Raw genomic sequence first — 15101 nt, 5'->3', positions numbered from 1 at the left:
CTCCCCTTCTGGGCCCCGCCCCCGGCCGCCCCGCGAGCCAAGGCGCAGGCGCACCTAGCGCCAGACGGTCCCCCAACGCCCGAACCTCTTGGGTTTCACTCCTCCCGCCAGAGCGCAAGCGCAGAATTGCCCTCCACCGGCCTCCGTAAGCGGGCCGCAGTTGCGCAGGCGCAAGGTTAGCGCAGCGCTCTTTCCCCTAGCCCTCTGATGCCACAAGAACGCACGCTCAAAACCCTCGCACGCATGCGCGCCTTTCTCTCCCCGCTAGCTTTGGTACTCGGACTCCATCTCTGCGCAGGCGTAGCAATCCTTGGAGGATGAGGGAGAGACCTTGGAGAGTGATGGGACCGAATGGTTTCCTAGCCTTTCGGACCGTCTTCCAGCCCACCCAGCCCTCTAACTATGCCTGTGTCTCTTAGAGGACAGGGAGGGAGACGGTGCTGGAGGGAAGCGGTTCGTTTCCATGACAACTGCGTGGGTGGGGTGGGGAGCGTAACAAAACTGGCTTTGCAGCCCCTTATACTCGCCCCTGCGCGGGGCTGCTCGGGATCTGCTAACTACTACCCGTAGGGGCGGGGCACCCTGGGGATATTCGGCTCCAGGCGGGTGCAGTAACCATAGCAACTCATCTACCTTCCAACCCTACCTGGTGGGACCCGTGTCCACACACGTCACGGCTGGCACGCAGGGAGGGAGATAAGAGGGAGAGCTTCTTGGCTGGTAAGGGGTGATCCTAGCACAGGCATGACTTTAAGCAAATGCATGGAGGCAGGAATGAACCTAGAACACGGGTTCTAGCTGGAAGGTAGGATGATGGAGTTAAGTCTACACTGAGAAATTTGTAGCTTAGCATCCTGCTGGAGTTCTCAAGGTCATTCCACAAACAGTGCTTCATTCATCATTCAAACAAATATTTATTGAGCACCTATTCAATTCTAGGTGCGGTGAATATAGAACACAAAAATCTGTACGCTCATGGAGCTCACTTTGTAGTTGGGAGAGTGAAACATTTAGCAAAATTAATAAGATATATAAGCGAAAAGGTGATAAGTACCATGAAATAAATGGAAGTAGGCAAAAGGGTTGGGGAGTATGGGGTGTGTGTGTGTGTGTGTAATTTTATTATTATTTTTTAAAGTAAATTTATTCATTTTTGGCTGCGTTGGGTCTTCGTTGCTGCATGTGGGCTTTCTCTAGTTGTGGTGAGCAGGGGCTACTCTTTATTGAGGTGCACGGGTTTCTCACTGCAGTGGCTTCTCTTGTTGCGGAGCGTGGGCTCTAGGTGCACGGGCTCTAGGTACGCAGGCTCAGTAGTTGTGGCACACGGGCTTAGTTGCTCCGCAGCATGTGGGATCTTCCTGGGACCAGGGCTCAAACCCATGTCCCCTGCGTTGGCAGGCGGATTCTTCACTGCTGCGCCACCAGGGAAGTCCCTGACTCTGGTGTTAACCGTAGCAGAAACTGAGTTTAGGGAGCGAGAGTGGAATCTGGGGCCCAGTGAGGAGGTGACTACAGGGGCTCAGGTGAGAGGTCGTGGTGGTGGCTTCAACTAGGGTGGTAGCTGCTGAGGTGAGGTGAAGTGGAATTGGGTAGAGGAAGTGAGAGAAAGAGGAGTTGAAGATCACTCCAGTGACTTTGGCCTGAGTAACGGAAGAATGGAGCTGCCAGAAGCAAAGGCGGGCAAAGGGCTGTAAGAGGATCAGGAGTGCAGGTTTGCCCAAGTACAAAGGTGAGGTAGGCAGTTGGATATTTGAGTCTGGGCTTCAGGGGAGAGGTTTCAGTTTTTTATTTTTTTATTTTTTATTTTTTTGTGGCACGCGGGCCTCTCACTGTTGTGGCCTCTCCCGCTGCAGAGCATAGGCTCCGGACGCGCAGGCTCAGCGGCCATGGCTCACGGGCCCAGCTGCTCCGCGGCATGTGGGATCTTCCCGGACTGGGGCACGAACTCGTGTCCCCCTGCATTAGCTGGCAGACTCTCAACCACTGCGCCACCAGGGAAGCCCGAGGTTCCAGTCTTAAGATATGAATTTAGTAATTATCAGTGAATAATGACATTTAAGACTGGGAGAGATTGGCAGGGGAGCAAGTTTAGATAGAAAAGAAGTGGATTTCCCTGGTGGTGCAGTGGTTAAGAATCCGCCTGCCAATACAGAGGACACGGGTTCGAGCCCTGGTCCGGGAAGATCCCACATGCTGCGGAGCAACTAAGCCCATGCGCCACAACTACTGAGCCTGCGCTCTAGAGCCCACGAGCCACAACTGCTGAAGCCCACGCGCCTAGAGCCTGTGCTCCGCAGCAAGAGAAGCCACCACAGTGAGAAGCCCGCGCACCGCAACGAGGAGTAGCCCCCTCTCGCCGCGACTAGAGAAAGCCCCCGTGCAGCAACGAAGACCCAAAGCAGCAAAAAGCAGTATTGTAACAAATTCAATAAAGACTTTAACCATTGTCCACATTAAAAAAAAAAAAAAGTCCCATGGCCTTGAGGCTAGACACTCCGATGTAGAGGGCTGGGATCCTCCAAGGAGACTGAGGAGGCACAGTCAGAGAGTGAAAGGAGAACCAGCGCTGTCTGCTGTGCTGGAGGCCAAGTGAGAAGTGCAAATCCAGGAGGAGGGAAGGGTTAATGATGCCAAACGCTGCCTAGAAGTCAAGTCCAATGAGGACTGAGAACTGATCACTGGGGCTAGTGATAAGGAATTCATCAGTAATCCTGGAAGGGGCAATTTTGGTGGTGTGGTGGGGGCAGTAGCTTGATTGGGTAGGTTCAGGAGAGCCTTTAGGGATTGCCAGTGTAGATGATCCTTTCTAGCACAGAAATGGGATGGTATCTCTCCACGGGATCTCCAGAGGTTTATTTCAGATGGGAGATGTCACAGTATGTTTGTGTGTCCAAAGGGATGATCCAGAAGGGGGGAGATTGGTGCTGCGGAGGAGAGAGGGGAGAATTGCTGGAGCCATGTCCTGAGTGGGCACGGTGGGTGGGACTCAAGGCACAAGAAGGGGGTGCTCTAAGGGGCATGGGCTGTTCAGCCACAGTAAACGGGGAGGGCATGGAGGCAGGCAGGTGGTGATGTAGTGTCAGGAGCATGTGGATGTTGTCTCCTGGTTCCTTCTGTTGTCTCAGTAGAGTCGGAAGCAAGGTCAGGGTGAGGAGGAGGTGCTGAGGATAGGGGAGAGAGAGGAGAAAGCATGAAACAGTGAATGAATGGCCAGGGAATTGTAGACAAATAGAGCCAATCACTTGAGGTAATTGGATATAAAAGAGTGATGAGTCCCGCTGATGGTGTGTTTTTCTCTGTTCATATTTTTCTGAGTGGGAGCAGGTGCAGAGTGGGTGGCAAGCTGACTTCCACCAGGGCTGGGTTTAGATGATCTCCCACCATGTGCTCCATGAAGGGTCAGGGTCCAGGAAGCAGAGGCAGCCCATGCCGGGCCTTATGGGCAAGTTAAGGAGCTTGAATGAGTGAGGATGGGCAGGGTGTGATGTGTGCTTTAGAAAGAACCCCCGCTGTTGTGTGGAGGGTGGATGGGAGGGGGAAAGACTGTGAGCCAGAGTCAAGGGAGAAGTCAGGGGTGGACCAAGGGCAGGGTGGGAGAGACTGGACCAGGGCAGGGATGGTGGGAAGGGTGCAAATGAATTGGAAGACATTTGAGAGGCAGGATGTACAGAGTGCAGTGACAGAGTGTACAGAGTGCAGTCAGGTTGTGGAGGGAAAGGGAGGTGACACCCAGTTCTCCAGCTCAGGTCCCGCTTGGGGAGATGGGGTCAGTTAGGACATGGTGAGTGTAAGGTTCTCAGTGGGTGTTATGGGTTGAACTGTGTCCCCAAGTCCCCCAAAATAATGTTGAAGTCCTAACCCCTACTACTTCAGAACGTGACCTTCTTTGGAAATAGGGTCATTGCAGATGTAATTACTTAAGATGAGGTCATACTGGAGTAGGGTAGGTCCTTCAGCTGACATGACTGGTGTCCTTATAAGAAGAGGAGAGAGACACACAGAGGGAAGACGACAGCTCTGTGAAGACAGAGGCAGAGATGGGAATGATGGTGCCACAAGCCAAGGACCATCTGGGGCCACCAGAAGCTGGAAGACGCAAGGATCCTCCCCTAGAGCCTTTGGAGAGAGTGTGGCGCTGCCAACAGCTTGATTTCAGCTTTCTAGCCTCCAGAACAGTGAGAGAATGCATTTCTGGTGTTTAAGCCGCCCAGTTTATGGTCCTTTGTTATGGTGGCCCTTGGAAATGAATACACTGGGCATCCAGGGGAGGCATCCGCGATGCTGTGACTCCATGGGAGTCTGGGCTGAGGCGGGAGTTGGGTCTAAATCTGGCCTGGAGCTCTGCAGGAGCCTGCAAGTAGGGAGCCGTCGGCAGGGGTGTGTGGAGCTCTGCAGGTGCTGGAGGAGATCGAGGTCAGGGTACATTATTACTGCAGCTCCTTTAGTGTCCTTCGCTCTTGTCAGAGCTATGCTGCCACTTAATTAGCTGCTAAATAAATGAAAATTCACTAAAAAAATTAATTCCTTCAAAAACAAAAACAAACAAAAAAATAAAATAAAATTTTAAAAAAACCAAAAACAAACAAAAAAACAAAACTTGATCACTAATTCTCTGTCTTCTCCTCAGAGCCCCAGATCAGGTGTCCGGCAGCCTCCTGGACGCTTTCACCTTGGATGTCCCCAGGGACTTCATATCCTCTACCCCAGACTGACCTCAGCATCTCCCCCCTCACTTCTCCAGTGTAAGATGCACCCCGTCCCCCCGTCGTAATTCTCCCTCCCACTCCAGTCCTGAGTATACCACCCCTGGTTGCTTTCCATAACCGCTGCACACGCTTTACCAGAGTCCGTCCCTTTATTGAACTATTAAGCTCTCCTCCGTCATCACATGTGAGAGGCCATCAGCTTCCTGCCCGATGCAGCCCCCCACTTTCTCCAGGGCTCAACCTGCCGCATGCACACACCACAGCTCCGGGCTTAGGGCGTCCCTTTGGGCTATTGTTTGGGGGGCCTTGGGGATCTCTGTAAAGGGCAGAGCTGCGTTTCTGGAAAAGGACCTGTGAGCGGAGGTCCTTAATGGGAGTCTCTGTTTTTTTCTCTGTGACTACTGTATGTGAGAGTGGAGCCCTCTCACTCTTACAGATTTCAGAGTCTGAAAATGCACAATGAAGGTCAAATTCTCACCAACGGCCGCAAGATTCTGAACTCTCCGCCTGCCCTTTCGCCTCTCTGATCTTCTCTTCGCCTCTCTGATCTTATCTCTTACTCAGCCGGTCTCCTGCTTGTTCTGCAAACACACCAGATTCCATCCCACCTTAGGGCCTTTGAACTCACTGCCATCTCTGCCTGGAATGCCCTCCTGGTTTCCTCAATTTATTTGGACTCTGCTCAAGCGTCACCTCCACAGAAAGACCTCCCCTGACCACACCCCCACGTAAAACAGCCTCTCCTTCACTCTCCATCCCTTTACTCTGACTCCTTTTCCTTCACAGCACTTAGCATCCACCTGACATATTACATATTTATCGCTTGATGGTCATGGCACCCCCATCCCCACTAGAATGTCAGCTCCCCGAGGGCAGGAGTCTTGTCTGCTTTGCTCATCGCTGTACCTGCCGATACCCAGAACAGTGCCTGGCACAAAGTAGGAGCTCAGTAAATATGTGTGGAACAATGGAATAAAAGAAGCCCTGATTTTTTATGCAACATTTTGTGCATATGTGCATTTCCCCGAGGTGGGGGCCATACTTTTTGTCACCTCTCTAATGGAGTCTAAAGTTTAAGGACAACCATAAAGTCGGTCCTGGAAGACCTGGGCTCTAGCAGGCTGGGAGGGGACCCTGGACAGAGCCCTGGGAAGGACAGGGAAAGAGAATCTGGGGTCAAGGTGGAGGCTGGGACTTGGGGACCAGTCCATAGGTGACCTGTGTCGGAGGATGTAAGGGGGTCACATGCGTGGGAGGGACCCAGGTCTCCTTCCTGCTCTGCCTCCTGCTTCCCACGTTTTGGGCCAAATTCGGATCTCCCCACTCTCCCTCCCCCAGCCTCGCAGGAAATAGACATAGCGATTTCAAAGCCAACCAGAAACACTTTTTATTTACTAGAGCTCAACACCCGCGCCGGGCCCTAAGCCAAAAACCGAACAACTTAAAATCTGACTGGGGCTTCTCTTTTGCCCCTAAAATAAAATCTAGGCGGTTGCCATTCCCATCCGGGTATCCACACCTCTTTCCTGTGGGAGCTTCGTTGACTTAACTGTTGGAGGATGAAAAAACGGGAAGAAAAGAAAAGGAACTTTACAAATTATGGTGACTTGGGGGCAGTTGGGAGATGGCGGAGAGACGCTCTCTCGCTGGGGAAAGGACCCATCGGTGATTTGCCGTGTCCGGCACCAGTGCCGTGAAACGGAGTGAACGATGGGAAGAACAACCAGGGGGAGTTCAAGGGTATCGGCTCACTCCAAGGCTCTCCAGCCCCAGATAAGCCTGCGAAGACGTGGTGCCCCTCAGGCGTGCCCCGTCCTTCCCCCAGCTCCTGATGGATAGGCTGCTGAGGGCAGGGAAGGACCCATCTGGCGCTGTCCACGATGAAACGGTGGGTCCGCTGGTGGCTGGAGCAGACGGAGAAGGCTGGTTCAAGTCAGCATCCCATCTTGAAGTTCTTGGGCTGCAAGGTCCAAGCCAGCCTGTTCACAGCTCTCCAAATTCTGAGGGTTGCTCTGAGAGAGCACAGTGGGCTCCTGTAGGTCCAAGAGTCCAAGAATTCTGCAAGGAATGGAACCCTGAGGGCTGAGAGGTCAAAGGGGCAGGGCTAGTGTCCCAGAAGAACTAAAGATCCATGCACTGTGACCCAGAAGGAGCCACAGGGTTGTGTGGTCCAAGGGGCAGGGGTCCTGCTTCACCAAGAATCCACAGACACTGCCAGGACAGAACCCCAGGGGGTGAGAGTTCCAAAGGGCAGGGCTGGCCTGGCTCCCCATAGCCTCTGTTGTTTCAGGATTCAGCAGGGATGGAGTTCTGGGGGTCAGACATTCCAGAGGGCTGGGGGAGTCAGGGAAGTAGGGGAGTCCAGGGACTTGGGAAGATTGAACCAGGAGGGCTGGGGGGTGCAGGGAGTGGGCACTTGATGGCCCTCAGCGCTTGACCTTGCGGCCGGCCGAATTGCGCCCACTGCGGCGGTAGAGAGACTGCTGGCCTCCGTTTAGCGGGCAGTACTTGAGTGTGTGGGCCTGGTCCCCCGTGGCCCCGCACAGGGGACACACATAGTGCCGCAGGATGGGACACACCACCACGCCCTCTGGTGTCTTCAGCTGGTGTGAGGAGTACACGTGGCGAGATTCCCCATTGTGTTTGCAGAAGTTGCACAGGGTGACCAGGCCCCCCCTGGCCCCCTGCCCTCCCTGCCCCTGATCCTGCCCCAGCTGGGGCCCAGGTCCCGGCTCCCTGGTCGCTTGGGCCTCCGGCCCTTGCCCCCGACTCTGGATCAGTGCCAGCACCACCTGGCTCAGGTTGAAGTAGTCCTTCCACATGTCGAAGGGTGGCTGCTGCATGGCGTCCAGGTGGAGGTGGTGGGCAGCTGGAGGCAGGTGGGCTGGGGGCCCGGGGACAGGAGCAGCAGACGCTTTTCTGGAGCAGAGAGGAATTGCACCCCCTTTTATACTCCCCAAAGACCCTTCTAAGCAAAGGTGGAGCTTAGGATTTAAAGGGCCCAACCCCTTACCCTTGATCCCTTCTGACTTTAATTCCCCATGGAGATCTGGAAGGGGGTCATTTCCCTTGTTGCTGGTCCTTGCTTGGCCTGCAAGGTGCTCTGTGACCTCTGGAAAGACCCTTCTCCCTGGGCCTCAGTTTCCCTATCCATTCATTAAACTCCATATCTGAAAATTCCCCTAACCCCCATCTTCCCTTACTCCAAGGCTGGGAGTCTGCTGCCTCCGTATACTCCAGAGCCATTCCTAATCATAACAACAGCCCCTTACTGTGAGCCAGACGTTGTGCTGCACAGTTACCTTCGTGTCTGATCTAATTTTCACAACAACTCCATGTGGGTAATACAGTTATGATCCCATTTTAGAGACAAGTCACTAAAGCTCAGAGAGGAAAACTCAGTGGCCCGGAGTCATATAACACGCAAGTGGCAGAGCTGAGGCTCTAACCCAGGGCCATATGACTCCAAAGCAAATGGCTTCCTACCTCTTTTGGATTAAAACCTCATTTTTCATCACATCTGGAACTAAGAGCCACTTATTCACCAAGTATCCATTGAGTGCACACCACGGTATTCAATGTTTTATAAAAATGATCTCTTTGAACCCCATAATCACTCAAGGAGGTGGGCACCATCACTTTCATCTTATAAAGAAGGATGCTATGCTCAGAGAGGTTAAGGAAAGCACTCAAGGCCACACAGCAGGGAAATGGCAGAATTGGGATTTGCACCCGGGTCTGGCCCCAGAGACACTGGGGATTGATCTGAGAAGCAGCAGAGGACCTCGGCATGGCACAGAATCCCTTGGAATGCCTACCCTTCCCCCTTGGCCTGGTACATTGTCCCAGATCCTTCCTGACCTTCCAGACGCAGTAAAAGCCTTGCCTCCTGCCCATGCCAACTCCAGGATTTCTTCCTCCACCTGTGGTCCCCAGTTGGTCCCCTTGACCACTCAACATAATCATTGAGGCCCCTTGCATTGGGCTCTGGAAACTCAGCAGTGACCACAGCTATCTTGTACCTGTTTCATGAACAACCAGTCCAGTAGGGAAACAGCCAGCAAATGAGAAAACAATAGATCATAAAGAGCCGATTACATAGGCTGGTCTGGGAGAGGCGGCCTGGAAGCTGAGACCACACAGGACAATCTTCCAGGAAAAGGAACACAAGCTGTGGAAGCCTGAAGCCTGGGGACAGCTAGGGGGCAGGGGTAGCCAGAACGGAGTGAGGGTCCCAAGATGAGGCCAGCCCCGTGTGCAGGGGGTGTATGCCATCAGACTGTGACCTCCCTCAGGAGATGTTTTGGAAATGATGGGGGTGTCTTGGGTTTGCCACAGTGATTGGAGGTGTGATGACGTGTGATGAGATGTAACAGACAGGGACCAGGGATGCCAGATGTCTCAACCATCCATATGACCAAGATCTGTCCCGGACACACTTAACTTTCCAATGTCCCACTGGACACCCATGTGGGTAGAAAAACCCACTTATGATGGTCTGAGTCTAGAGCTCAGCTATGTTTTACGTATAAACACTAAGTGTTTCTGCAATATTTTAAGATACACTGACCTTTCCTGAAATGCAAAGACCGTGTCCATCACAGCCTGCCTATTCTTGATTTTGTTGGGAACTTGATCCGGAGTTGCTCACTTTCTAGAAGCCACATCACCCCAGGCAATGCTGATTGTGGTGATTGTCCAAACAACACACAGTTTATTCCTATCTCGTTCATGGCGAGTCTACACGGAGATGCTAGTATCTGCCTAATGAGATACTTTTTAGAGCGGCCATGCCTGAGCATCATTTCTACACCAAAATAGATGATTAGTTGATTATAAGTTGTTGCCTTTTTATTTTTCCTTTGTAGTTCAGTTAAGACATGCTATTAATTTCAGAAAATAAAATTTGTGTGTTGGTGGGCTCTATTACCTCTGAGTTGAATTTCAGAATACTAAAGGGGCATCTTAAAATGTTAGGTAAAGTGGGTGTCAGGCCTCACCCGCTTAAGAACCCGTGATATAGGCCAAGATCAGCCCATTGGTCTTTGCCTTCAGAGCAATAGGAAGCCACTGAAGGGTATAAGCAAGGGAGGGACGAATGAGAAATGTGTTTTAGGATGCTCCTCTGGTTACTGTTGATTGAATAGAGGCAGTGAGGCTGTGCCCATCAGCTCACATTGTTTCCGTCTAGTCAGGGAGCAAAGTCTGAACAGAGTCTGTTGAGGACTCCCTTTTGGCGGACACTGTGTCTTGCCTTCAGAAAGAGCTTAATACATGCTTGTAGAGTGAATGTATTCTCTCTGTGGATGGGCTCAAGGTTGGGAGATGACAAAGGGAGGAATTTGTGAATGTCAGAGGAAAGGTCTTCTTGCAGTGTGATCGTCTAGCTTTCTGTAATTTCCTTTTGAAGTAATGATTTGGATAATGACTTGTTTGATGTCTGTCCTCACCGGTAATCCGTGAGCCCAAGGAGGTCAGGATCAGGGCTGTCTCGGTCACTGATGTGTCCCCAGCATCAGCCAGCACAGGGCCAGGCGAGCGGAACAGCAGATGTTAGCAGGAAGAATGTCCACAGACTATTAATACATAATTCACATGGGTGATTCCTGTGTCTTGAGTTCTTACAATGTTCTTCACTGCTCAGCTCTAACGTCTCCTCCTCCAGGAAGCCCTCCCGACCCTCAGGCTGGGTCAGCCTTCTCTCAGCGACCCCATCCCAGCCCTGCCCACTCTGGGTCATCACTGACTGGGGGTGGGTCTGTTTCTCCCTCTGGACTGTAAGGGCAGGGTTAAGGCTGTTCCCACGTTTATGTGTTTCCTGTCATTTAACCTCATTGTTTTTATTTATTTATTTATGGCCTCGCTGCACGGCTTGCGGGAATCTTAGTTCCCCAAGAAAGGATCGAACCCTGATCCCTGCAGTGAGAGTGCAGAGTCCTAACCATTGGACCACCAGGGAATTCCCCTCATTGCTTTCTCGAGTTAAGTACCAGTATTATTCCTGATTTGCAAAGGCAGCAACTGATGTTCAGAGAGGTTAGGTGACTTGTCTGTGGTCACACAGCTGGCAGGCAGCAGAACTGGGATTCCAAACTGGGTCTACCTGAGTTCAGTCTTTGCCTTTAACCATTGCCCTACACTGTTCAGTAAACACTCATCAAGAGAATGAACTAATAAATGAATGCATACACAGCATCTTCCAGATCACCTGGTCCAGCTCACCTCACTTTCTTATTTTACAGAGGTGGAAATGAGGCCTCAAGGAGGATACAAGGGAGGCTCCAAGTTTCAGTCTCTTAAAGTCATGGTTCCTTGCCAAGGTCCCCGGATTCACAGGCACACTGAGTACCTTCTGGAAACCTATTAATGAAAACACACCAGTGGTCATAGGGTAGGCTGTGAGGTTTTCAGCTTGTTCATCTCCCTGAAGAGGTAAATCAGACCTTTGTGTTATTATGTTGGGATCATCGGGTTGGGCAGTGGGGTGACTTGAGCACAACTCTCCCCCCCCACACACAGTTTAGGGGGTGGGCAGCATCGTGGGTAAACGTTCAGTGATAAGCTCCGAGTTCAAGCCAGGCTCTACCACCTGCTCACTGAGTGGCTGTGGGCTTATTATTTAACCTCTCCTAACCCCAGTTTTTTCATCTGTCAAGTGGGGATGACACGGGTGCGTGCCCCAGGGCACGGACTGCGATTGTGTTTGCGAATAGCACATTTTGGCTGTGGGGTATGATTATTCAATGTTAGTCATGAAAATTGAGACACAATTAAGGCAATAATCTTTTTTTTTTTAAGGCAATAATCTTAAGGGCACTTATTTACTGAGCATCTCCTTTGGGCCGGCACCATGCTCAGGGGCTTTCCTTGCTTCCCCCCCAGACCCTGTGAAGTTGGGTTTAGCAATAGCCCCATTTTACAGATGAGCAATGGGAAGCTCAGAAAGGCCGAGGGTCTTGTCCGAGGTTATACAGACAGTGAGTGGTAGGCTGGAGCTCGAACCCAGGGCTCGGAAAGCAAGGGAGCCAGGGACTTCCTAGGCGTAGGGACAGAATGAGGTGAGAAGCCAGGAAGGATGGGGGGGATTGGAGTGACAGGTCACAGGGAGGACCTGTCGATCACTGATGGACATACTCCAAGGCAGAAGAGGCCAGGTTCTCTCCCATGTGGAAGAATAAGGCTCCTGGAGGGAGGAACCAGGACGGGTGTGGGAGGCCTCTGCGGTAAGTGCTTTCCATAAAGTCACAGCGGAGACCGCCAGCTCAAGATGCATGCGTCCCCTGTGTGCAGCAGGGCGGGACCCGGGGACCCAGTCAGTGCTGGTCGCTGCAGCTGTGGCATCTGCTGGAAGTGTGAGAATCCCCTTAACAATCGCACCTATTGTTTGGAGACTCTCAGATTCTCTTGCTTGTGAATTTTTTTTTTTTTTTTTTTTTGGCTGCAACTCAGGGCATGCAGGATCTTAGCTCCCCAACCAGGGATCGAACCCGTGCCGCCTGCGGTGGAAGCACTGAGTCCTAACCACTGGACTGTCAGGGAATTCCCAGTATTTTTTCTTTATTATTTATTTTTTCCCCAATTGTTTTCTTCTAGGACTCTGTTACTGGAGCCATGACTACCCTCCCCCCACCCCCACGCTCACCCCCCATCCTGTGGTGTTTTATTGGATCAGTAACTGAAGGGCATCCCTTCTCAGGCAAGCCGCCTTCTGCAGGGTTGCTGCTGTGTACTGAGGGAAAGTCAAAGATGATATTGATGAGAAATTCATCAGCCTGGTGTTTACTTGATCATATCCTCCACCCCCACGGCAAGGCCCCATCACTCCCTGCTGCACAGACTCCGCAGCTGCCCTGTTTACTTGTGAATTTCCCTCTCAGCCTCATGTCTGCCAGAAACAGCTCATGTAGGGTCCAGAGAGGGGTGGGGAGGAGCTAGGGGGAGTCAGGAGGAGAGAAACCCTGAGAAAGAGGGGGAGAGACTCCCAAAGGGACGGAGGGACACACTGGTGCAGAGACCAAGACAGGGGAGATGAAGACCAGGGGAAAGTGAGACACCCGGAGACCAAGGAGGTCATGGTCATCGTCCTCATGGTCTCTGTTTATTGGGTGCTGGCCTGTGAGGTCTCATGAAACCCTTGCAACAACCCTGTCAAGTAGTGTTATAATATCCCCATTTTACAGAGCAGGAAACTGAGGCCCAGGGAGGTGACATTTCTCACTGATGTCATCCCATTAGCCTAGACTCAAATCCAGGTCTGCAGAGAGAGAAGAGGGACACACTCACACTCCCAGGGATGGAAAGGGACAGAGGTTCCAGCAGAGAGAGATGGAAGCAAGGGGCAAAAAACGAAAATAACGTGGTTGGGTGTGTGGCTGCTGTGGCCAGAGGGCCTGGGTCAAATCTTGGCACTGCCACTTACAGAGATGTGGCTTTTAGCAAGTGATGTCACCTCTCTGGGCTTCTGTTTCCTCCATTTCACAAGAAGGGAGATCATTGAAGACCCCCTGCTCTGGAGCTGTTTTGAAGATGGCAGCTGAGAACACAGGTGAAGGCATTAGAACAGGTACGCAGTGAGCTTTAGCCATTATTTTTAGTTTTATTCCCTCGCTAAAGATTCATTGACGAGTGCTAGGCAGGGGGAAGGAGAGTGTGCAGGCCCCAGTAGAGGAATATTTGCTCATTCATTCAGCAAATATTTACACAATACCTAACATGTGTCTGGCCCTGTTCTAGGTGCCAAAGATACAGCAATGAACAAAAAATACAAAAGTCCCGGCCTTTACAGAGCTGAAATTTTATATAGATAACAAGAGAGAAAAGTGAAATATATCTCAGGTAAGGCTGTGTGCTATAGAGAAAAAATAAAGGGGGTAGGGAGATAAAAGTGATCAGGGGGGACTTCCCTGGCAGTCCAGTGGTTAAGACTCTGAGCTTCCACAGCAGGGGATGCAGATTGCCTCCTTGGCTGGGGAACTAAGATCTTGCATGCTGCGTGGTACAGCCACAAATTAAAAAACAAAAAAGAGTGGTCAGGGAAGCCCTCTTGGAGAAGGTGACATTTGAGAAGAGTCTTAAAGGTGGTAAGAGAGGGAGCCCTTGTAGATATACGGGGGAAGAGTGTCCCAGACTGAAGGAACAGCCAGTGCAAAGACCCTGAGGTCAGAGCGTGACTGCTGTGTTCAGTGAACATCATGGCTTGGGTAGATTGAGAGGAAGAGTGGGGAGTAGGTGAGAGGTAATACAGGACCCCATGGGCTACTGCAAGGACTTGGGCTTGTGCTCTGAGTGAGGTGGGAGCCATGGGAGGGCTCTGAGCACAGGAGTGACATGATTTGATTCAAGATCTAACAGTGGCTTCTGAGGAAGGTTGGGCTCTAGGATTACGTGTGTGTTTGAATAAAACTCTGTGCAGTGGTTCTACTATTAAGCCCATTTTGCAGCGGAAAAAACTGAGGCTCAGAGATGGAAGATCCATGTTCCAGGATGGCAGAGTCCAAGGAGAGCCCAAGTCTGTCTGTCTGACTTTATCATCGCTGCTCTGGAACAGTCTCACATATCCCCTCCTGGAGGATGCGCGCACACACACACACACACACACACCTGTGATTCTGATGTACCAAGGGCTGGGCTTTCTCAGTAGTCAGCGATGTGTCCCCAAGTATAAGGCCTGGTAACTCCCACTCAACCATCAGACAGCACAGAGTAGGCAAACGTTTGTCGAATGAATGCATGAATACCAACCTGAGGACTTTGGACTTTGTGCTAATAAGGCCACTGGGAGCCGAGGAAGGTTCATACGCCATGGTTATATCTGAGCTCTTTTTGTTTTGGCCGTGCTGCAGGATCTTAGTTCCCCGACGAGGGATCGAAGGCGTGCCCTCTGCAGTGGAAGCAAGGAGTCAACCACTGGACTGCCAGGGAAGTCCTGTGAGCTTTAGAAAACACTCTAGGCTTCCTCTCCATTCTGGGCCATTGCATCTACTACTCTCTCTGCTTGAAACATTTCTACCCGATAACACCGACTGCTCCTTCAAATCTTAGCTCCAACATTCCCTCTCCCAAGAAGCCCTCCCAGACCCCCCGCTGGGTCAGATGACCCCTCTGGGCTCCTGCAGCCCCCAGTACTTCCCCCATCCCAGCTCTGCCCACTCTGAGTCGTGTCTGGGGACAGGTCTGTCTTCTCCACAGGACTGGAAGCCCCATGAAGGCACGGCCAGGAGTGTCTTGATCACAGCTGTGTCCCCAGCACTGTCCTATACAGGGGCTGGGCACAAAGGGATATTTGGGGGGATAAATGAATGAGAGCAAAACTAGAGCAGAATTGGGGAGGGCAGGGACGGAGGCCTGTCCCAGCCAAGGGCTCTGTCTCTTATACAACACTAACTGTCTTACTCT

The 15101-nt window shown here is 51.7% G+C and overlaps 1 protein-coding gene across 1 annotated transcript; it reads right to left on the bottom strand.

Moving 5' to 3' along the window:
- Nucleotides 1–7132: 7132 nt before the first annotated feature.
- Nucleotides 7133–7552, bottom strand: NANOS2 (nanos C2HC-type zinc finger 2). Its single transcript, XM_030874830.2, has one exon. It carries the CDS (start codon nucleotides 7547–7549, stop codon nucleotides 7133–7135), a length of 417 nt encoding a protein of 138 aa, XP_030730690.1. The 5' UTR covers nucleotides 7550–7552.
- Between the last annotated feature and the right edge of the window lie 7549 nt (nucleotides 7553–15101).

This window comes from Globicephala melas, chromosome 19 (assembly GCF_963455315.2).
Source record: "Globicephala melas chromosome 19, mGloMel1.2, whole genome shotgun sequence".
NCBI lineage: Eukaryota > Metazoa > Chordata > Mammalia > Artiodactyla > Delphinidae > Globicephala > Globicephala melas.
This window is presented reverse-complemented; position numbering and strand designations above follow the sequence as displayed.